Here is a 22,296-nt window from a genome sequence, read left to right as displayed (position 1 = left end):
ATTACGCAGAACATGTTTAAACTTCCACTGCCATATAATGCTCTGAGAGGTAAACTTAAAGCCAGGGTGTTCATACAGCTGGTATTCTATTTGTTTTAGGCCATTGTTGTTTTACGTGTGCTTCTAAGAAGTCAGTAACTACATAAATGTAATTTTAGCCCTTTGTTTGCATAGCATTGGATCGGTGTTGTTTTTTTTAAATCAATTGCGGAAACAAAGTTGTGACCCTCTACCAAACTGATTTTCTTCAACATTTGGTCTAGTACTTTCTGAAAGTTGCTGCCTGTGGGTAGCCAGGAATTTCCCAGATGGGATTTGATAGTGTGGTATACCTGAAGCATCTACTATCCATTTGATATTAATCTGAATTTCTACTGAAGTGATAGTAATTGTGTGTTTGGGGGAATATTATTCCTCCTCTAGAATGAACCTGAAGGTGTTCAGATGTTTGCTTAGCTTGCTCTTTGCTAGGGCCGTATTTTCATCCTAAGATGTATTTTCACTGGATAGGCATCAGGGGTCCACAGGCTTTGAGGTTGAAGTTTGGTGAATCAGGGGACTCTTACACTGTTGGGTTTGTTGCATGAATTGTAGAAGTGGCCTTCCTTTAGAGCTTTTGGCTTAGGTGCAAGTTAAAGAAGTAATGCATATGTGCGAAGGCAGTGGGCAGACAGTGCATTTCTGTAGTGATGTTCTGTATTAGGACAAAATATTCTTCTGTTCCCATAGCAAAATGCTCCATGGAATATCAACGTTTTCCATTGCACAGAGTTTAATACTGCAAACTTGACTAAACCAGCTCCTGGTATTCAAAACGAACCCCAGTACAGTGTTAAAAAACACCACTGCCTTTTCCCCATAAATATGAATTGATGATATCTGAAGGGGAAGTCTTGGGTATTGATCAGCTTATGAAGCAGAACAGTTCCTACATTTCTTCCTGCTTTCTCCTTGGATCTGGTGTGAGCATTACAGGTACAGATACTGTATTCTTGTCCTGTGATAGGCTTGACTGGTGTAGGAGAATGTGAGTGAATGGTGATTCATATTTTTTTGAGGAACAGATAAAGATATCCATGATTTAGCTAATGCAGGTGAGGTGTTCAAACTCTTAAATAATTAATTTGATTCTGGGTTTCTTTCAGCAGAAACACATCCCCTGTGGATGTTGCTCACAGTGCAGTTCCGTGGGCAGTTTAAACCACACAGTTACCGAAAGCAGCATTTCTGCTTATCCTTCTCTCTCCAGACTGTATCTTCACCCTTTTGCCACCAAAAAAATTCATACAGCTATACAGTCACCTGGACTGGACAGCTGATTATGAGAAAAACTAAACTAAAAAATATTATCTTCCTAGCTCAGGTTTAACCCACATGAGATAAATTCTTTGCAAAAGTGAGAGGCAAGGACAGGCAGGACTGTTTTTCCAGCTATGATGGCTTTTATGCTTATTTAGGATGTTCAAAACTACTGAGTTTGACTGCTGTACTGCATCTCACTAGAAAATGATTGTCATACTAAAAACATAAAGCTCCCATACTTCTTGTAATGTAGCTTGGAATTAGCTAATTCTGAGTGGCACTGTTCTCATTTTTGTGTGCCTTAATTGAAAAGTTACTTCTGCTTTACCTTTCTTTTTGGGTGAGAGAGATATTTTTGTGTTTGTTTACTTGTGTTTGTTGTTCTGGGCAAATCTTTAGTCTCCTGCACCAATCAGAAGGTGATCTCTGGTTAGTGTGATCCAAGAAGAGAAGTGTAGTGCTATGTTTTACAGGGCAGAAAAGCAGGTACAGGTTGTGGAGTTGAGAATAAGAAGGTCCTCATAAATTGTTTTACTGATAACTTGGATCTAAATGGCAAACTTTTTCTAAACTCTGGAAAACATTGAGGATGTTTAAGTTACGAGTACAGTTGGTATTTCAATGGGGGGCAGGCTGGGATACTTAAGGTGATTTCTAGAAGACTAATGGTCCTTCTTATTGTGTAAAGACTGCTACTGCTTGTTGGATAAAATATAATTTAGAAAGGCTTCTGTCTGTAAAAACAACAACAGCTCCCAAATAATAATTTGCAAAATTGATAAGTGTATTTAGTTACCTGGCGGCACAAAAACTTAAGATTTCCAATGCTGGCAAACCCAAAATGATTATGATGTGTCTAGTATTGGACTCACCAACTTTTTCTGTGTCTGTAGTGTGAAAGCCTATTGAGAAGCCTAGAGCAGCTTATTTTAATACTGAAAATTGAAGGAAAAAACAATCCTTCCATTCATTTGAAATGTGAGATAAGCTGAGATCACACCGGATGAGCAAACTTAATTATACTCCAAATATTTTTTTTTTCATTCTCTGAGAAGTTAAATGATGCCTCATTACTCGACACTAAACTTTACTGGAGAAGTACGCTAAAAAATCTTTTACTGAATTCAGTTCAGAACTTGCCTTTAGTGCTAAAGTTAAAACATCTTATTGCATACAGTTTTAATAATTAACTCTTTTTGTTCCCAGATAACTACTCTTATTAATCATAAGGATAAACCAAAGCGTTCAGACAAGACCCTGCAAGCAATTCAGCGAGTGGGCCAAGCAGTTAACCTGGCAGTTGGAAGATTTGTTACAGTAGGTGAAGCTATAGCCAACGAAAATCACGAATTGAAAGAGGAAATGAACATTGCTTGCATTGAGGCAAGGAGAGCAGGTATGTAGTTACTCATTAAATCTGTAGCCTGCTGCACATGTGCCATTTTTTGGCACTCTAATTTTATTATCAGGAACAGTGTAAGAACTTAATTGTTTAATTGCTTAACCCTCTTCTGTTGGTTCATTCAAGGCTTATCTGTTACCTGATTTTGTCACTTACTTAAATTGCTGTCATCTTAGAACAAGGAATGGAGTTGTGTGTTGACTTTGATTTCTAGAAGATCTCTTACCATAAGGTCTATAATGTCTTTTTGCCATCTGACTGCTTTTTGTTTATGATGTTAGTACAGATAAAGAGCAGAATGTTGAGAATACAAATTTAGAGTTTATTGCCCTCAAGCTAAAACAATTTAATATTTTAAACAATTTGAGTGTTACACTATTTAAGTCACTGCATTCTAAATCTGCGTGTCTGAATGAAGGTCAGTGTCAACCCATATTTAATCAGGACTCAGTAAGATGACTTACATCAGTCATCTGATGACTGCCTTCAGTGGAATGAAATTTGTATCATACTTGATTTTTGCTGGTCAGCTTCTGTGTGTGGATCGAATGTGATGTATGGATTATTCAGTTGCTTGCTCTCACCTTCCTTACTGTCGCCTTCCTTCCCCCAGAAGCCTCTGTCTAGGTGAAGAGTGATTTACATTCTATGATGCAGTAAGAGAATGTCAGTGTCATGCTATAAACTACTTTCCTAGATAGTAAATACTGTTCCTTGCATACTGTTTTAGTGTTTAGTAAATGCATATTCCTATATCTGCAGTGCAGCCTTCAAGGAGGTCACATCTAGAAGAACATTCCTTGTGTTTTTCGTTAGTGGTGGTAGGTATTTGGTTTTTTTGTTCAGGTACTTTCAGATCATGGGAAATTTTGCTTGAAGTTTTTCCCACTTAAGGAGATGGAAATATCTACAGGTGTGATAGACTCTCTTCTTATGGTGGCTTCAGGGAGACAATGTTGACCTACCAGATATAGAGGCAAATAATTGACCCTTCAACATGAATGTCTTGATAACTGCAGGAAGGAGTAGCACTCTGCTCCAAGATATGGGTTACTGGACTTAGAATTAATCTGTTAAGATAAACAGTGGACTTGTGGGAGAGTGTATGCTTTTTTATCTTTTAAATAACCTCAAAAACTAGATAAACTTGCCTTTTGGTGTCCTAGTTAGTGTATTTCTTGCTGAATCACTCTATTGACCTCAGACTTTGGGGTTGCAGTTCATACTATTTTTGTGTTTAAAGAAAACCCCTCAGTATAGCAATTGAGCGTGATACTGTGTGAAATGCTCTGAAAGTCCCTCAAGAATGAGTCACAGTGTCTAGAGACACACTGGTGATTAATGATTATTTTTGTGATTTGTAGAACTACTTTAGGTAAGCTTCAGACTGAAAATTCATGGTCGCTCCAGTGAACATGGCTGTGAACAGAAATGTCCTAATTTGAAAACATTCCATTTGTTATGTGAAGCATGTATTTTCACTTCAGAGACTCAAGTAAAGTGCTGACAAGCCAAAAATTGCCAAAGTTTTCATCAATAGTCTCAACTGCTAGAAGAGTAGTGCAGTCTGGATCTCTGATTCTCGACTTGCAAGTTACGCTGTGACCAAGTGTTTTTTCTCCCTATCTGTATCTGGAAGGAGTTCAAGATCTAAAAATAGTCTAGAGTATTTCATCTCACCAAACGGTTATAAATTTTTACATTGTAGGTTTTATTTCCTGTAATACAGTAATGTGCCTCAGTCTAAAGGAGTGAAGATACAGACAGTTTACCTTTCTGTCAAGCCTCATATTTACTTTGGCATGGGTCATTTATTCTGTTTGAGCTATATCTGTTTGAGATCTAACTAGCACTTATATGGGAAATTCAGTATATCAAACATTTACTGCTGTTTTTTTGTTTGGTGGTGTGTATTTTTTTCCTGCCAATATTATCTCTGTGGACCGTTGAGTGTTGGACAAGAGTCCTTTGTGCAGATAAATTTTTATGGATAACTGTCCTTTGAATTTGGTCTTTGAACACAGCTGCTCAAGTGCCATTTTGAACAACGCTGTTGTTCCCAAGCAAGCCAATAAAGTGTCCTGGCCAATTATAACTAAGAATATGAGCTTGTATAAAGTAATCCCATGTTCTGATGGCATGGGCAGTAGAAAGCCCTTGCTGTTAAGGGCAGAGGATGTTCTAGAGCTGTTCATACTTTAATTAGATGGTACCTCAGAAATTAAAGGGACACTTTGTTAGGCATAGAAGATAAATTTCAAGAACATTGAGTGTTTCAATTGCTAAGAAAAGCAGGGAGTCTTTAAATCAATTGCATATCCTGCAGAGGCTTTGAAGGATGATAGATGTTGTATCTGTGTCTTGTGAAGGGGATAATTAGTGATCTGAAGTGTTTCAGACTTGCTATGACTATTTCCTTCTAATAAACCTGGTAATTTTATTTGACTCTGAATCATAAAATACCGCAGGAGATTTTGTCAGTGTTGACAGTGACAGTATAGTAGTAGAATGTAACTCAGAGATGCCCATCTGTGATTTATTTTTTTTTCCTCTCCAAAACTAGGAAAGTCTGGTTAATCTAAAAGAGAAAGCATGTCAGGAATGAGTTAGTGTTATAACATGTCCAATATTCTCTGTCAGTTAACTACATAGGCCAAAAGGAGTAAAATGGAAGAAATAAATAGCTCTCTCCCATTTTTTGCCTTGCATTTTAGTACAGAGATAGTTTCAATTAAGAAGATTGAAAACCAACAATTTAGAATAGATAAATAGAATCATAGAATAATTTAGGTCGGAGGGGACATTTAAGTCCAAGAATGGAGACTGGGCAATTTCTTGTACACCTCTTACAGTGTTTGATGACCATTACAGTGAAAAACTGTTTTCTTCTCCCTTGTCCATTGCTTTTGTCTTTGTTGTTCCCATGCCTGTGCATTAGCCCGGTAGACCACAGTAAGATCTGCTATTGACGTTTTTTTCTTGAGATGGAACAAAACCACTTCCTTCAACCCCTTTCCCCTTATGTCATATGCCCACTATGTCAGTCTTTTCCCTTGTACTGGGAAGCCTAGAACTGGACATAGTACTCCAGATGCTGTCTCACTAGTGCCAACTAGAAGAGAAGAATCATTCCTGCAGCCTGCCAGTTACATTCCTGGTAACAACCCAGCATGCAGCTGGCCATCATTGCTGGCTCCTGTGCAACTTGCAACTTGTCCACTGGGACCTCCATGTCTTTCCCCATAGAGGTTCTCTGTAGACAACTGACCCCAGTCTGTACTGCTGCGTGGTGTAATCCTGACCCAGAAGCTGGACTTTACGTATTATTGCCTTTGCTGGACCTCACAAAGTTCTTGTCAGATCATGTTTCCAGCATGTCCCTCTGTCTAGCAGCCTGTCCTTCAGCATGTCAGACAGTTCCCCGGTTTGGTATTGTTCATCTGCTTGCTGAACATGCTGGCCTATCATCTGGGGAACAGTTTCAATATGCCTTGGATGAGTCCCTGAGGGATGCCACTGTTAGTTGATCACCTGTTGGATTTCATACTGCTGATCATAATCTCTCAGCCGAACAGTTAAGTACATTTTCTACCCACCTTATTGTTCACTTACCCAGTCCAGATCTCATGATTTAGTTACAAGGAAACTATCATGTCACATGCCTTCTACAGTTGAGATGCACAGTATACATTACTTCATTTTCTAGAGATGCTGTCATCTCATTATTGAAGGCATCATATCGATAAGGGACTATTTACCCTTGTAGGTCTGTGCTGGCTCTTCCCGCTTGCCCTTTTCTACTTCATGTGGTAATGGTTTCCAGGATGATTATAATAGTATGCCTGGAGACTGACATGAGGCCGATGAGGCCTTAGTTACCTGAATTTTTCTTGTTACTCTTCTTGAAGACGGGTGTGACAGTTACGTTCCTAACATTGGAGATCTGTCAAAATGGTCACAATCTTTCAGATATGATAGCAGAATTACAGTGACAGTGAACTACTCCTTTGATTTCCTCAGATGTGTCCCAGTAGTGGGCCAGTAGTTGCAGATCTGCAGAAAGGAAAGGAAGCCTTTGTTCTCTTGTGAGAATTCTCAGTTTTCCAGGGCCATCTGGAGCTTTTGGCAGACAGTTGTTGCATCCCTTTCTACATTGTCTGCACTTTTTATTATGAGATGCTTCACTTATGTCTTGATAACTCATCTTCAAGGTGGATCCCACAGCATAAGAAACAGGATAATTGTTTGCCAAAAACACTTTATTTTTTCTCTGTGTTTCTACAGCATTTTATATTGTCACATGTATTTTGAGGTCAAAGAAGAGATTTGGGTAATCTGCTGACAAGGTTTAACAGTTCGAACTAGAGGTTGGCTTGAAATAAAATGAATATGACTGGAGAAGACAGTAGCCTTTCTGTCTCCCTCTTAGATGATCTCCTTGCCTCACTGGAGGCTTGTCCTACAGTTTCCCTGTTAGTGTTTCTGACTACCTTCACTGTTTGGTTAACAGCTGTACTTTTATAATTCTTCTTGCTTCTATTAATTTTCAGTCCCTTCAGCTATGGAAGTCACCATCTCAGAGTGTACTCTGTTTATTCATATTTGCATATGTAAAATGGGGAGACCCTCTGGTTATCGATAGCATTGCTTTTATGAAACCCAGCCTGGTCCTAGCAGAAGCACTGCAAGTTCCTTGCCATAGTGCAATACCTATTCAGGCAACTTAGGAACTAAAGGAATTATGATCATCAGAGAAGAGAAATCTATACATAAACAATATGTAGCATGGAGCTCCATGGTTTGAAGGACTCTCAGGCCTTCCTTGTTCCGTAGTGTTTGTGTGTGTTTTTTCTCGAGTAATAATGCACCCTCAAGTTGTTCCTATGGGACCTCTGGCCTTACCAGGCTCTTGATGTATCTTCTCTGCTTAGATGAAGTACCTTCCTATGACTTCTTTTCAAAATCTCAATGGTACTCAATCACATGTCCTAGATTTTACATTCAGGGATGATCTACAGGTTGGTCGTGGGTTGATCATGTTGTCTTGCATGCTAACAAAAAGCATGTCTTGGAGTGTGCCTGAGTTCAGTCTCCCAGCAGTCATTATGCAGTTGTGGAATAAGAAACTGTTCTATGCTTTTTTTCTATTGCACTATTACCTAGAGTAATCAGAAAGATGTAATTGGATAGGGGCTGTGTTTTTCTCAGACAAGGAGATTAATTGGCTGCATTGGACTGTAGAATTTTTACCCCACAAAGAAGACCCTGGTCAAATAATCCTATATAGCTATTATCTTATTAAACTGTAGTTGAATAAACTGAAGACTTCTACAGGGATATGAAATCCATAAATTATGATTATACTGACTGAAATTTGGAAAATGGAGGGGAGTTTAGTTCTTCCTTCCTTGCTGCATCCCACTCCTTCAGTGGGTTGGTGCTACAAGTGTCTAGTGATTTGACTTTTGTATTCAAACTGGAAAAATCTCTCCCATTAATGTTTTTTCTCTCCACAGTTCCCAGATCCACCCCCTCCACCTCAAATATCTGTACAGTACTGTATGAAAATTAGTGTATGTTACAGATGGGAAAATGAGGCAGTACTGAATAATAGGCCAGATTTACATATGGAGAGGGTGCCACCAACTGTCAGTAGAAGGAAGTGAAGTGAAAGAAAAAAGTTGTAGGTGGCTCTGATACTGTTGATTTATCCCTCAAAGGTAAAACTTAAAGAATCCATAATGGCCCAGTGTCTTCTTTTAAGTATGAAATATTATTTCTTCTTTACCTTTAGGTGAAACAATCGCACAGCTTACAGACGTGGCCAACTTGGATCATCCAGAATCTGACAGCTACATAACAATCTTTACAGACAAAACGGGTGTGGTGAAAGCCGCAAGGCTATTGCTTTCTTCTGTCACAAAAGTGCTGGTGTTAGCAGACAGAATTGTTATTAAGCAAATTATAACTTCCCGAAACAAGGTATTTGTGGCCTTTTTTTTGTTTTCTTTAACTGATACATGCAGTCCATGCGAAAGAGTGGTGCTAAATGAAGTGGAACTTTCATTATATCTCTATGGGTAGTGCAAAGTAAAGAGGCAAAAAACGTATGTCTTAACACATGTTCACCTACTAGATAACTGAAAGGGTTGGCTATAAGTCAGGAGGAGTAAAATAATAATTTTCAATTACTATATTTTAGATGACCTGTATTGTACTTTTGATTTAGTATGCTGGAGTTGGTGGTGTGTTACAACTAACTTAGGTTTGCTGCAAGGTGAAAAGCATTATTGCCAGTAAAACAGCCAAGAAAAGCTGCTGCTTGCTGAGGACAAAAATGTTTGTACTGTCAGGGTCAAGATAAGGAGAATATTATCAATGTGTCTAAGGCAAAAAGCTATAAGAGATGCTGATAAAAATCAGTGCTAGTGAAGTGAGGCTTACAGATTAATTTTTTTTGGTGCAGTTTAAGTGATGTCTTAAAATTTACCTTGAAAGTACTTAGTTGCTTTAAATAGTGTAGGAAGGCCCATTTAGCCTGATATGTAATCTATTTAATGTACTGCACTGTCTTGACTGGAGAATATTACTCTTTTTTTTTTTTTTCTTCCTGTTGTGTTAAAAGAAAAATAGAAAAACTTCATGTTTCCAAAAATGAGAACCTGATAGGGCATGTGTTTTTTCATTAATCTTCAGCTCATAATCCAGATGAGAAGCCCTCTTTCTTTACTGCTTGTATTGTGAAGGGATAAGGAGGGATATATCGTTTCAGCAGCAGGGTATAGTTTATGATAGTCTTAAATACAAATGAAATTATTCTCATCTATACAACATTGTGAATAAAGTAAGCATAGGTGCAGGATTTATTTTTTAAGGTATTAAAAAGTAATTTTCCAGAGTGTGTCCAGCTCTGATTGCCACAGTCACCTTAGTCTTTGTGGTCTTTTTGGATTTTACTGCATTCTCCTTTCTATGCATAGTCTACATGTGCTTCAGCATGTCACCTTCTGTTTGTGGTACCAGTAGAGTAACTCAGATATTTAGGGCCAAATTAAAAGAGATTATGGTGTCTTATACAGGCATACCCTGATATTTATAGAGCATGCTCCTGGCAAGTATGTCAGACACTGGTATGATGGATAGTAAAACAGTTCCTGTAAGAAATATTGTAGTAGATAAATGATGTGAGCAAAGACTTAAGGAGTGCACACCAGTACTTGGAGACTGTAGTATAATATGGCATAGAGGATAGAAAGGCAGGAGCAGGACTATCAGTACTACCAGCTGGAGCAGATGCTCACTTTTTGTAGCGGATCACCATTCTAGATCTCAAAAACACTTTCATCCTAGAGGCTGAATGCCCAGTGTTAAACTTTCAGTGCCAGTTTCCTTGCTGCCTCTTTCTGAACACCTTGATTTTCGTTGTCATCATCTTTCTCATGAACCAAGAGTGTAGTTAAGTCAACCACTGGCAAAGGACAGAAAAATAGCTTAGTGGTTGGACATGCAATCCCATAAACTGATGAAGGGATTAAGATCTTCTGCAATGGTGATCTACTCCAACCTCTGGATAATGATACCAATTACTTTGTTCCTGTTTCTATGTTCTCTGTACCATATATACCATCCCTGTGTTCTTAGATTGTGTGTGTTGTCCCTGCCCACATCTTTCCTACCGTAGAAAATTTGTTTCACTGTCCATCAGACTTAGTCACTGCATCAGTGAGCTTAAAGTCTTGCTCCACTTGCTGTCATCAGTCAGGTTAGGAGTGCCAGAACAATGAAGAGGGAAGTGACAGATAATGGTGGTGTTGCTGCACAGTTCGGTTTGGATCAAAACAGGGATGTGCCCTGAAGTGGTGTCAGCCTAGTGCTGTCTGAAAGGCCGTATTCATAATGCAGCAGTAGCTGTGCAAAACTAAGTTCTGATTTAGATATTAATAGGGACTTAAAGCCTTTTTAAATACATATTTTTAACCTGGTGTTTTAAAATGTACATTTTAGTTACTATCTGTGTTTCATATTGAACAAAGTTTAAAATTAAAAATTACAAAGACATCACAGGTATTTTGCCTTTTAACAGCTTCTTGAATAATTTTTAGACAAATGTAAAGCTGTCTGTATGTTTTTTCCCTGTATGTAGTTTCTTGGAGCATTGGTTCTGTCTAGAATGTCCAGAGTTGTTAGCTGTAATAGAAATGTGTGCACTGTCACTGACATTTTTATTTGACAACAGATTTGTCATGGCAGAAAAGTTTGCTCTAGGGTAACTGTAGCAGAGTTGCTTGCAACTAATACCATACTCTGGAAGTACTATACTTGCTTAAACCAAGAATGATTGAGCATAATTACTACTGTTGTGTTGGCCATTCTTAGAATAAAAAGTTGGACCTTAACTTGTACATTTCCTCATTTCTCCACATTCATTTTTCAACATCCTTACTTTCCCAGTCCTGTGATTCCCTGCTTTTTCTACTCATGTACTGTACTGCTATTTTCATGTGTTCATCTTTGTGCAGCTTTCTTGTCCTTTCTACCTGAGCTTTGCTCATGCACCAATACCTGAATCACAGAAATTCCTTTTTCTGCAGCCTTTATGGAACTGGCTGTGTAACATAAGATACTCAGACCAATACTGTGGTCTAGTATTGCATGGTAAAGCAGTCAGTTCCACCGTACACATAGGTTTTCATGGAACATTTGCTTTACCTGCATTATAACTATGAGATTGAGGAGCTGCTCTATTACAAAAGAATGGGTTCTTCCAGGGGGGTTTTCCTCAGTTGCATGGAGAGAGTAATTTGTCATAATTAGGTACACAGAGTGTTTTTTTAATTGGGGGAAGAGACTTTTGGCATAGGAAAGGAAAAGTAAGTTGACGTTTTCTCCCTTCCAGATACAGTTTATCACACTTTCATGCAGTGTCTTACCTAAAGTCTGAAACTCAATAAAGAACTGCTTTGACTGTCTTCCCTTTTTGAAGACTTCTATCAGATTTGAAAGATCACTTTGGAACTAGCAACTATACCTTTAACCTGAAAAACCCTAATGTTAATCTTTGTTGTAAACCATACTGTAATGATTTCAGCGGTATAGCTTTAGTAGTTTAGAAACTACATAATTATTGGTGAATGTTTTAAAAAAATGCTGATTTCATATGCTTTTATGTATCTTGAGTAAGAGCTTGATACAACTTATGCTAATTTAGTTCTTTGGTTTATATAGAGTTAATAAAAATCTTCAGAGTTAAAATATTTTAAGTTGTGGAAAGTATAAAACTATGTATTAACTGATTTCTAACTTCGTTTTATTTTATGGAATGCTGTGCTTTTTTTTTTTTCTTTTTTAAAAAATGCACACAGCCATTACAACACCTGTCTGGCTGTGCAACTGTGGTTTTAGACTTTGAAAGTTATGCATCTGAAATGGAACTTTGAGAGTTACAACATAGGTATACAATCTGTAGAATAATTTCAAGTACTTATGTTTTAATATTTAATATGACAGTAACATTTTTCCTAAATCTAGAAATTGAATCCTGTAATACTTTTAATATGGGGAAGGGTGAGGAAAATGTTTTTTGAGGGTTGACAGCAAACGACTCCATTTAAATGAGGCATTATTATTAATTTAGACTTGATTTCCAGCTATAGAGTTATTAATTCTTAAATATGACAAAATGCATTGAAAACAACACAATTTAGAAGCGTCTGCAAATAATAACATTCCTAGTTTAGTAATGTTTTCTGTTTAGCATCTTGATACTATACAGTATTTTCCCTTATCTTGCAGGTTCTTGCAACAATGGAACAACTAGAAAAAGTCAGTAGTTTCCAGGAGTTTGTACAAATATTCAGCCAGTTTGGAAATGAAATGGTAGAGTTTGCCCATTTAACTGGAGATAGGCAAAATGTAAGTATTAATAAAAAGCTGTGAGAGATGTAAGGTATGATTTTTATCTGATTCATTGCAAGATTTGGGTCCTTCTGGGATTAACCATTACAAAACAAAACAATTGCTTATGTCCTGTCTCGGAAACCCAGCTTTGTCTCCTTGCTCCACCCAGAGGACATCTTTTGATTTTAAAGCTCAGGCTGAGAAACATTGCAGTGTTGTTTGATCTGTGTATCTTCCAGAAACCTGAGTGCATGTTATTTGAGATGCTCTTTAGCTTCGATCACTGTCTTTTGTCTAACTTTACTGGTTTACTACTCTGGTAAAGAATTTGTTGTTACTTGACACCAGCATTTTGTGTTTGCACACAGTGAAGGGATTTAAAAACAGAGTAATTATTTTAGAAGACTCCAGATGTTGACTCTTTATATCCTAACAGAGCATTTTCTTGTTTTTGTGAGTTTTAAAAATCATTATTCTGGAATATTTTTTTAAGTTTAGGTCTAAACCCCCTTATGTTGGAGTAATGGATTTTTGTCTCACATGCAGCTACTCTTTCAAAGCTTTTCGTTCACACAGTAAGCTTTTTCCTGCTTCTTCTGTGTAAATACATGGTTTGCTGAAGCTTAGGACATGTGCTGTGAGCTCTAGTTGCTTCCCCTTGGCAATCAAATCCTCCATTCAGAAATGGAACAGGGTCTGATATGGATGTACAGAGTCCCCAGTATCCAGCAAGATTAAGAATTCAGTTTGTATAACCAGTTTACCAACTGCATGCATATAGAAGTGGATTTTTGTGATATGGTGGAGCATCCTTCAGATAAAACATTGGAGAGCTTGGTGAAAAAAACCACAACATACCCTGCTGCTTTGCAAAGTACCTGCTCAGTATAAAAAAATCAGTTCTGGAAAAGCTACATATAATTCAAGTAAATACCTTCTTGGAAGTGAGCTCTGTTTTACCCTGAAATATTAATAGCAATTGTTCTTGGAAAGAGAGAGGTGCTTTACTAGTAAATGATACTATTTTCAACTGTTTCTGGTTTTCAGTGTTAACTGGTCTTTGGCTCTCCCTTTCTTGCCTACTTGACTCTTCTGGGAAGAGTGTTTCATTAGTATTTTTTAATTGTGTCAGGACTTTGTAGGTATGCTGCAGACTTTAGCATTTCTACGTTACTATGTGGCATTGTTAGTTTTATTGGGAGGAAACATCCCTTAAAGTATTTTTCCTTAGTATAATTATAGTAAGCTAGAAACTTACTGGATCAGATTTATCAGAATGTATTGTCAGAATTTTAGAAAATAGCTGGTTTTTTGGTTTTTTTTAAATGTGGTGGTTTTGATCTTAGCAATTTTCTGTAGTTGCTAAACAAGACTTTTATAGAAATGTCAAAACAGACTACTGCTATGATGTATCTGGGGTTTTTTGCTAATCTAGTGTAAATTGGGATTATTTCCATCCTGTAATATGTTCCCATTTAGTTGTCTTTTTAATGCTCAAGTAGCGCTCAGCTATCTTTGCTACCATTGAGAAGATCTTAGTTTTAACTTTGTAAGTTCTTATTCTTGTTAGACCCTCTTCCACATCAATGGATTCTTACTCACTTCCCTCCATCCCACCACCATTCCAGTTTCGCCTCTTAAATTTTTCCCTTTTGCTGAACTTTTCTGGGGGGTGTAGTTCAGCTTTGCAGGTATATCCCTCTCTCTGGCATGTTATTGAGAAGTTCCTCTACTCAATGCCTTTCTACAGAGGAATTGCTTTTTTAGCCTGTTAAAACTTTCTCAGCACTGGTATGCAGTAAATATAACACTCAAGTAAACAAAAGATTTATTTTGACATTGCCTTCACTGCCATACAGTGAAAACCTGGTGGTTTAGGTCTCTGCCTTATCTTGCCTCCCCTCTCCCCCTGCCATTTCAGGATTTTTTTTTTTTTTAGTCAGGTGTATTTTTTTCCCCTTGTTTTCCTGTTTTATGAATAGTGTTCTGTTATAAAGATAGCAAAATTAATGTCATTGTACATAACACACTCTGTATCTCCAAGATCTTCCTTTCTTGAAGAGCCACAAATAAATGCATACATTAAACTCTGTCTGAAAATCAAGTTCTAGAACATGAGTTAAGCTGAAAATAGCAGCTGTGAGACAGAAAGAAGCTTTCTCACAAACCATCCATCTCTAAAGGAGTTTCCTTTTTTTCAGGCTCACAAGCAGTTAACATTTTACGTACTGTGTAATATTCAGATCATGTTTTCTTTTGATGTTTAGGATTTGAAGGATGAGAAGAAGAAGGCTAGAATGGCAGCATCTAGGTCTGTTCTTGAGAAATGCACCATGATGCTCCTGACTGCTTCAAAGGTGAGGATGTGGCCTCTTACACAACTTGGATCAATCACAGAGTATGGCATCTGACGGAATAGCTAACTCTTCTTTCTCAGCCTCACTTTTAACTGCATGCTAAAGAGTGTAACAGTAAAAGAATATGTAGAGGAAAATCTTCATATGCTGAGTAACGCTATGAGTTTTGTTAAACTGCTATTGTGTTACACAGAAATAATTTCATAGACTCACAGCATGGTTTGGGTTGGAAGAGACCTTAAAGATGATCTCGTTTCAACCCTTCTGCATGGGCAGGGACACCTCCCACTAGATCAGGTTGCTCAGCACCCCATCCAGCCTGCCCTTGAACACTGCCAGGGATGGGGCTTCCACAACTTCCCTGGTCAACCTGTTCCAGTGTCTTACCACCCTCAAAGTGAAGAATTTCTTCCTAATGTCCAACCCAAATCTACCCTCTTCCAGACTGACAGTCTACTCATTTATCATATTCTAACACATTCTTAAATCTTGCCTTAGCAGGAAGCATTAATTTCACTATGATGCATGTGTACTCTTTCATAATACTTTCTTTGCTTTCTTTAAAAAGACTTGTCTGAGGCATCCAGACTGTGAATCTGCTCGTGTAAACAAAGATGGGGTTTTTCATCGGATGAGATTAGCTCTGGAACAAGTAATAGAAATTGTAACTGATTCTAGACCAAGTGGAGAAAATGAAGTGGCCCCCATCAGCATATATTCTGGCATCAAAGAATTCAAGGTAAGAATAGAAATGGTATTGTTTTCTACAGCATAATATAAGTTACATTAAAACCAGAATTTTGAAAAAATATATAAATATTTAAATTCCAAATGGTGGAGATGTGTCTGTCCCAAAATGTAAGAGAATCTGACAAGAGGTAATTATAGTTTCATTGTCATTGCCAAAATACACCTTCTGATACTTGCCATCTCCTCCTGGATCAGAATGCATTCAGAACTCTCATGTTTTGTTGAGGTGAGGTCTTGAACAGTGAATAAGCTTAAGCATCAGGATAGTAATCAGATGCTCATTAAAATAGTTGTGGTTGAAGAATTCTTGCTTTAGAATTGGTAGTATTTTTAACTCTGCACACAAATATTCAGACATTTAAAAGAGCAAACTGTTGTTCAAAGGAAATGTTATGAATTGAAATTGTATCTTGTAGCTCAGTCTGTGTTTTCCTGATAAAGTCTCTTTTAAATTTCATACTTAGTTAAGAACAGTTAATGAACAAACCGTGTCTCATTTCTTTGGAGTCTGTCACTTTGATTTTTTAAAAATTATTTTTATTTATCCTACCCCCCTTAAAATTTGGTGGAAACTTTTGTGCCTCAAATTGTTCAATTTGTGACATGTAACTTTTAAGTAAAAATACTCAAAATAGATTATATGGATGTGGAAAAACTTCAGAATACTCAAGTAATTTCTGATGCATAACTGAACTTAAAAACTTCTTTTGACAGCAGGAGAACAGTAGTGTGTTTGCTGTTACTTCTGATGAGTGCCCAGTACTTTGCTGATAGTATTACTACATTTAAAAAAAATTCCTAAGCATAAAAAAGATGTTTGGATACAAGCAAAATCATTACTTTGAATAATTAAAAAATAAACCCAAACACTGAGGACAAAAATAAACTGTAAAATAATGCATCTGCTTTCTGGTTTCACAGAAAATTTCACAACTCTATAACCACATACATTCGCAAGGAACTGTTATGTTTCTTTTTCAGAATAAGGTGGAGGGTCTTCGTGAGAATCTTTATTTTCTCTCAAAAGAGAACCTTTCAACAATGCTTGAAGTTATCCTGGAACATACAGAGGACTTCACAGACTCGGCCTATACCAGCCATGAGCACAGAGAACACATTTTGGAGCTGTCTAAGCAGGCTAAAATGGAGCTAGAGCAGCTGGTTTCAGTGTGGATGCAAGCTGTAAGAGCTTTTTAGCAAAGTAAATCTTTTCACCTCTACTTTGGAAAGAAATTTTTAATGCAGTGGTTTTTTCTGGTCTAGGAAGAGAGAACTGTTTATTCCTCACAGTGGGAGCTGATCAAGGAAGCTAGATATTGTTCTGTGCTTCTGCAGCTTCAGTATGTTCTGTCCTCCCCCTTCCCCAATGGCATTGCTTTATTGATTCCTTGATGGCTAAATTTAGGCTACTAGCTGTGGTAGCCGAATGCTAATGAAGCTCTAAGTAAAAACAAGAAGATGAATGGAGTTATCATTGCTCAGTCTTAAACAGTTACATCTTTGGGTTGAGTTGTTCAGATAGTTAAATTGTCTTGAACCCATGGTAGTGACCACAGTTTCTTGTTTTCAGCAGAACACTGAAAACACTTAAACTATTGAAAAGGGAAATACTCTAAAAAAAAGACTTATAAATCTTGTTAAGAGAGAAGGTAGAGGAAAGAGAGCAACACATGCTGCATTTCAAGCAATAGAAACGAGTCTAGTAGAAGACTATGAATATATATGAGCCATGAAAATACTGGGGCATGCACATGTGTGCTTCTGCATTAAGTATTTTCATTAATAAATAACCCAGCCTTGCTGTAACTGAAGACACAGTGAGCAGATAAAAGAGCATCAGCTTACTGAGGTGGCTTTTTAGTTTCAGATCAACAGCTTCATCAGAGGTTGAATATTTTCTGAGGGACTTAATGTAATTCAAGTGGGATTGTTGACTTGAAAAAAAATATTGCGATTAAGGGGATACATGAGCAAGGGGAAGTGTAGGGCTCTTAGACTGCCCAGTTATTACCCTCTCTAACCACTGTACTTCCACTTAGTAAGCTGAGTAACTGGCTTTTTAAAAAAAAGAAGTGTCTTGTAACCTAGGTCAGGTCTAAATTAGACTGACATCAGTCATCGGCTCTTGTTTGTATTACTGTGTGGTTAATGAAAACACAGCACAACAGATAATCTAATGCTGTTGTTTGACTTTTAAATGTTTCTGGAATCCTTCCTGTGTATGTTTGAGCTCATAAGATCACAAGCTTGCAAGCTACTGTCTTTGTTTTAGGTTTTCCTGTAATCTTATTTTGTCTAGAAAATTATTTAACTTGTATTTTGTTTTGTTTTTTTTTAAAAAGTGCCACATAGAAGGAACAAAACCCTGCACATTAAATAATTAGAAGAGATAAAAGGGACAGTCTAGTGAGTGTGAAACATTATGCTCTTTGTTTCCAAAGTGATTTTGAGATGTTACACTTTTGTACAAATTACTTAAGGGACAGCATCAAATTTGAGGGACAGGTAGCCTTGAGACTTAAACCGGAGAAGAACACTTCAGAAAATGTTCATATGGCTTCGGTGGATTCTTTTTCCTTTGAATCAAATGGAGAGTGTGCAAGTCTATACTTACATACGTTTGCTGTGTGTGAATGTTAATTTAGACTGAGAGGCTAATGTTTTTGCAGCCATGTACATGTTAATTGGTCCCACCTGGAATAATTGTTTCCAGTGTATTTCAGAGGAGAATGTGAAGTCACTGCTACTTAACTCTTTTGCCCTTGTATGTGTCTTGACATCTGGGTTGTTCCATAGATAGGTGCTATTTGCAGAAGCGGGTGGTCTGTCTTTAAGCTACCTCAACAAAACATTGTTAGCTACTATGCTTGTTTAATTTAGACAAGCTAAAGTCTCACAAGGATGCTCTAAGTAACCTTTTTGTAATTCCAAATAGAACATTTGGTACAATGTTCTAGGTATTGCTTTATTTTTAAAAGGTGTTAATATTTTTTTTTTAAAAAAAAGCCTTAAACCAGTGCGCTACCTTAGGGTGTTTAGAGAGAAGATTTTTGGAAGTTGCAAAGCCTAAAAAAACCTTTTCCTAAAAAACGCTCAGTGAGGTTCAGAAACAGTCAATTAGCTTGCATCACTATTTCTAGATTCGATGATAAATATTTCTATAAAATATTTTTTCAAGTAGAAAATACCTACCATGTGCAAATTGAAAACAGTAAAAACACTAACTTTAGAAAGAATAGGCTGTCTCTAAAGCAACCTAAGGTAGTGATACATGATGTAAAGGTGAGATATGCTGGATTTTTAGTAAAATGTTTTGTTGGTTGCCTTCTTTGGCTTGTAGCAAAACCAGAAGACAAAGGATCTCATGGAAGACTTGGAAGTAGCCATATTAAAAACATGCCAATGCATGAATGAACTTAAAAGAGAGGTAAGTCTAGTTGAAGCAAGCATGAGCCAAATAAAAGCTTGAATGTCTTACTTACTGCATGTGAAGTTGTAAAATAGGATTTTGTGCCCAGAAAGGCTAGTGTCTGTTTATAGATAAGAGTAGCTAAATCACAGTTAAATTAGGAAGCTAGTCATGTTATGTGTCCTTACTTAGAACTGATTAGAAATCTGTTGAATATGGAGGCTCTTTGCTAACTCTGACAACAATAAAAAAGAGAATTGTTTAGAAATAAGTGCTATATATATACTAATTACTGTTTTAAATACTTTTTCTTGTTAGTGTGTGCTTGAATGAATAAATTACATTTGCTATTTGTTTACACTTAACCTATTCTATTGCTTTCTATGGCAGAAATGTGTTACAACTGCCTTATACACAGGTATTTTTCTAGACAGTTGGTGGCAGTGTATGTGCTTGATGTAAATCATTCTTTTCCTACATGCAAGCATTCTGGGTGTCAACTTGCATACACAAATGAGATAGCTGCTTCATTTGATACATAGGATAGACTGCACTTGGTGATGATCAGGGTTCTCCTTTCCACCCCCTTTTAATGGGCAGCATTGATGCCTTGTCTGTTCCACAGATTTGAGCCAAATATAGAATTCCTGGTTTCTGGCAGCTCCTGAAATATTTGCAGAGCATTCAGATATCTTTTCAGCTGCCTCATATTAGGTTCATATTATGTTTCTTTAAACATATTAGAAAACGAAGACTTAAGGACAGTGAGGATTTCAGTACTTGGCTATAGAGCAGTGCAAAGATGTTAGAGAAGTATGATGAACTTGCTCAGACTGAGCTCTCAGCTGCTGTAACTAGAAAAACCTCAATGGCTCAGAAACTCCTGCTGTATATTTTTTAATAGAAGCAAAATAAGACATTTCATCTTCCATCTTATAATTCCTGCAGCTGTCCTGAAGATTTGAGCAGTGCTTTGAATCTGTTTCAGTTGCTGTTAAGTGCTTTGCACTTCTGCTGTCGGGCAGCGTGTTGGGACCCCAGAAAATGGAGGGTACAGATTTTTGTACTTTCATTAATAGTTTTGTCTTTGGTCACCATTACTTAGGAAGTCAGTAGCAGAGGGTTTTCCAGGTTGACATTCAGCTACTTTAATTGTAAGATTGTCCTTTTTGGGTAACGTTGCTCCTGAGCGCTGAATGAGGATGAAGGGTTCTCAGGCAAAATGGTATGAAACTATGTAATTGCACAGATCATAAAGCCAAAGGTGGCTGGAATATAGTATGTGGAATAAATAATCAATATATTGTATTATCTTGCAGCTCCATAAATGTAAATCTTACCATATTGTCCTTCACACAGGTTTCTATTTATGAAAGTGTAATGCACCAAAGAACTACACCTTTACCACACTTAAATAATTTTGTGAGGTGAAAACAGTAGAAAATTACCTTCTGTAAACCAGCTAACTGAGGTGGCACAAAATACAGAATATTGGGTTACCTGTACCCAGTAGTGTAGCTCCATATTAAAAACAATACAGGTGAAAAAGTAGCACTTTGATGTAGAAATTGTGGAGCAAATTGAGTGGGTTTGGATTTCTAAACTAACAAATTCTAAGTTCTGTATGACTTGCTTTGGTGACCTCTTGAGTATGAGAGCTTGCTTAGTAAAAGCCTTTTTTTAAATATGTAGGAGTCATACTATTCATAGGAGTAAATTTAGAGTATTGTGTAATTTTCCTTGCTCTCTGTGTAGTGATTGGATTGCTCCTAGAGTAGCCATGTTTCTGTACATGGCAGAGGAGGACTGTCCTCTCAGTCAAACTTTGGGTGCTGCAGTCTGTCAGTCAGCAATCAGCACCTCTATTGGTAAAATGTATGTTTTGTGACTAAAATGCTTTTGAGAGCCTGAGTGGCTGAGAACACAAGTCAGCCTTTTTAAAAGTAGTTCTTTCCCATCTCTGTCACTTTATGGAAAAAGCAAAAGGTATGTTCCTTCTCTGAGATGATTTTCCTGCTAATGATCAGAGACAGCATGAAGTAGAAGTAAATTTCTTTGTTAGATCAGGATGAAGAGATTCTCTAATGAGAAGGTAATCTCTGTGTAGCCCATCTATAAATGAGAATTTCCAGTTCCTGCTCTATTACAAGCCTTGCAGATATCTTTTCTTCAGAGTTGGCTGCATTTCCGAATTCAGTCGTTTGTTCGTATTTGTAATGGTATGTGAGCACAGCTATAAAAACAGTTTATAACATGTTGTCGTAGCTTTCCCTCCCCAAATAAAATAAATGTGCCAGGGGTTTTGAGGCAACAATTCAGGTTTCTTGTATGAAATTAAAAAAACAAACAAATAAGGCCCCTTAATTCTGGACTGTGAAGGAAGTACTGCTGAGGATGGGGGTGAAAATAGGTAGAGTCCAATGGAATAAAAAAACCCCAACATACTGTTCTGGTAAACATGCTTTTCTCTACAGAGGCAAGGCACACTAATGTCACAATTTCAAGTTAATTCAATTTGTAAGAACTTGAAAAATAACTTCCTTCTTGAACAGCCAAGTTTGTTGCATATTCAGTGCAGTCCACCAAAGTGAGTGTAGTATTACAAGACTCATAGTAGTCTTACGAGTGTAAGAATGCTCTACGGTACTAAAGAGGTTGCTATTCTATTGTTACCTATGTTTTTGAAATGGAGCTGATGACAGGGCATAGGGAAACCTGCAATGACTAGTCACTAGGACTAGCAGCATCTGTTGCTGATAGCAGTTGTCATGCAGAGGCTTGCGCAGTACAGTCTCAGCAGCTCCATGGGGCTGAAAGTATGTCTGGATTTAGGGATGTGTTTCAAGGGGAAGTTTCTTCTCACTTGTTGGAAGTGTGGGGAGAGTGAGACTTGCCCAAGACCCATCCCTGGCTTCAGTCTCCTTGCAGAAAAGGTGCTTCTAACTTTTCTAAGACTGTGTCACAAGCTGATTAAATTCAATCTTTTCTTTGCATCACTGAGAGTTCAATTTATTCATAGGAATTTAATGTCTAATATATTATAGACTCATATTCTGTGTGGCTTCAGTCTGATTCACACAGTTCACTGTTCTCATGTTCTTCATGAGAAGCAGAGTGGCTGTTGTGCCATTCTTGTGCTGAACCTGGTGCCCCACAAATTCATGCACCTGTTTTTTCCC

At 37.4% G+C, this 22,296-nt stretch overlaps 1 protein-coding gene across 1 annotated transcript in view; it reads left to right on the top strand.

Annotated features, from left to right (window-relative positions):
• CTNNAL1 (catenin (cadherin-associated protein), alpha-like 1) overlaps nt 1-22,296 on the top strand; it is a 48,286-nt gene that overhangs the window by 9,605 nt on the left and 16,385 nt on the right. The window contains exons 2-8 of the mRNA XM_009996519.1: nt 2,509-2,698; nt 8,499-8,686; nt 12,497-12,616; nt 14,869-14,958; nt 15,527-15,697; nt 16,690-16,890; nt 19,049-19,135. Coding sequence (XP_009994821.1) covers nt 2,509-2,698; nt 8,499-8,686; nt 12,497-12,616; nt 14,869-14,958; nt 15,527-15,697; nt 16,690-16,890; nt 19,049-19,135 — 1,047 coding nt within the window. The remainder of the gene's footprint in view (nt 1-2,508; nt 2,699-8,498; nt 8,687-12,496; nt 12,617-14,868; nt 14,959-15,526; nt 15,698-16,689; nt 16,891-19,048; nt 19,136-22,296) is intronic.

The sequence above is a fragment of the Chaetura pelagica genome, unplaced genomic scaffold (genome assembly GCF_000747805.2).
Source record: "Chaetura pelagica isolate M959 unplaced genomic scaffold, ChaPel_1.0 scaffold82, whole genome shotgun sequence".
Classification (NCBI taxonomy): domain Eukaryota; kingdom Metazoa; phylum Chordata; class Aves; order Apodiformes; family Apodidae; genus Chaetura; species Chaetura pelagica.
This window is presented reverse-complemented; position numbering and strand designations above follow the sequence as displayed.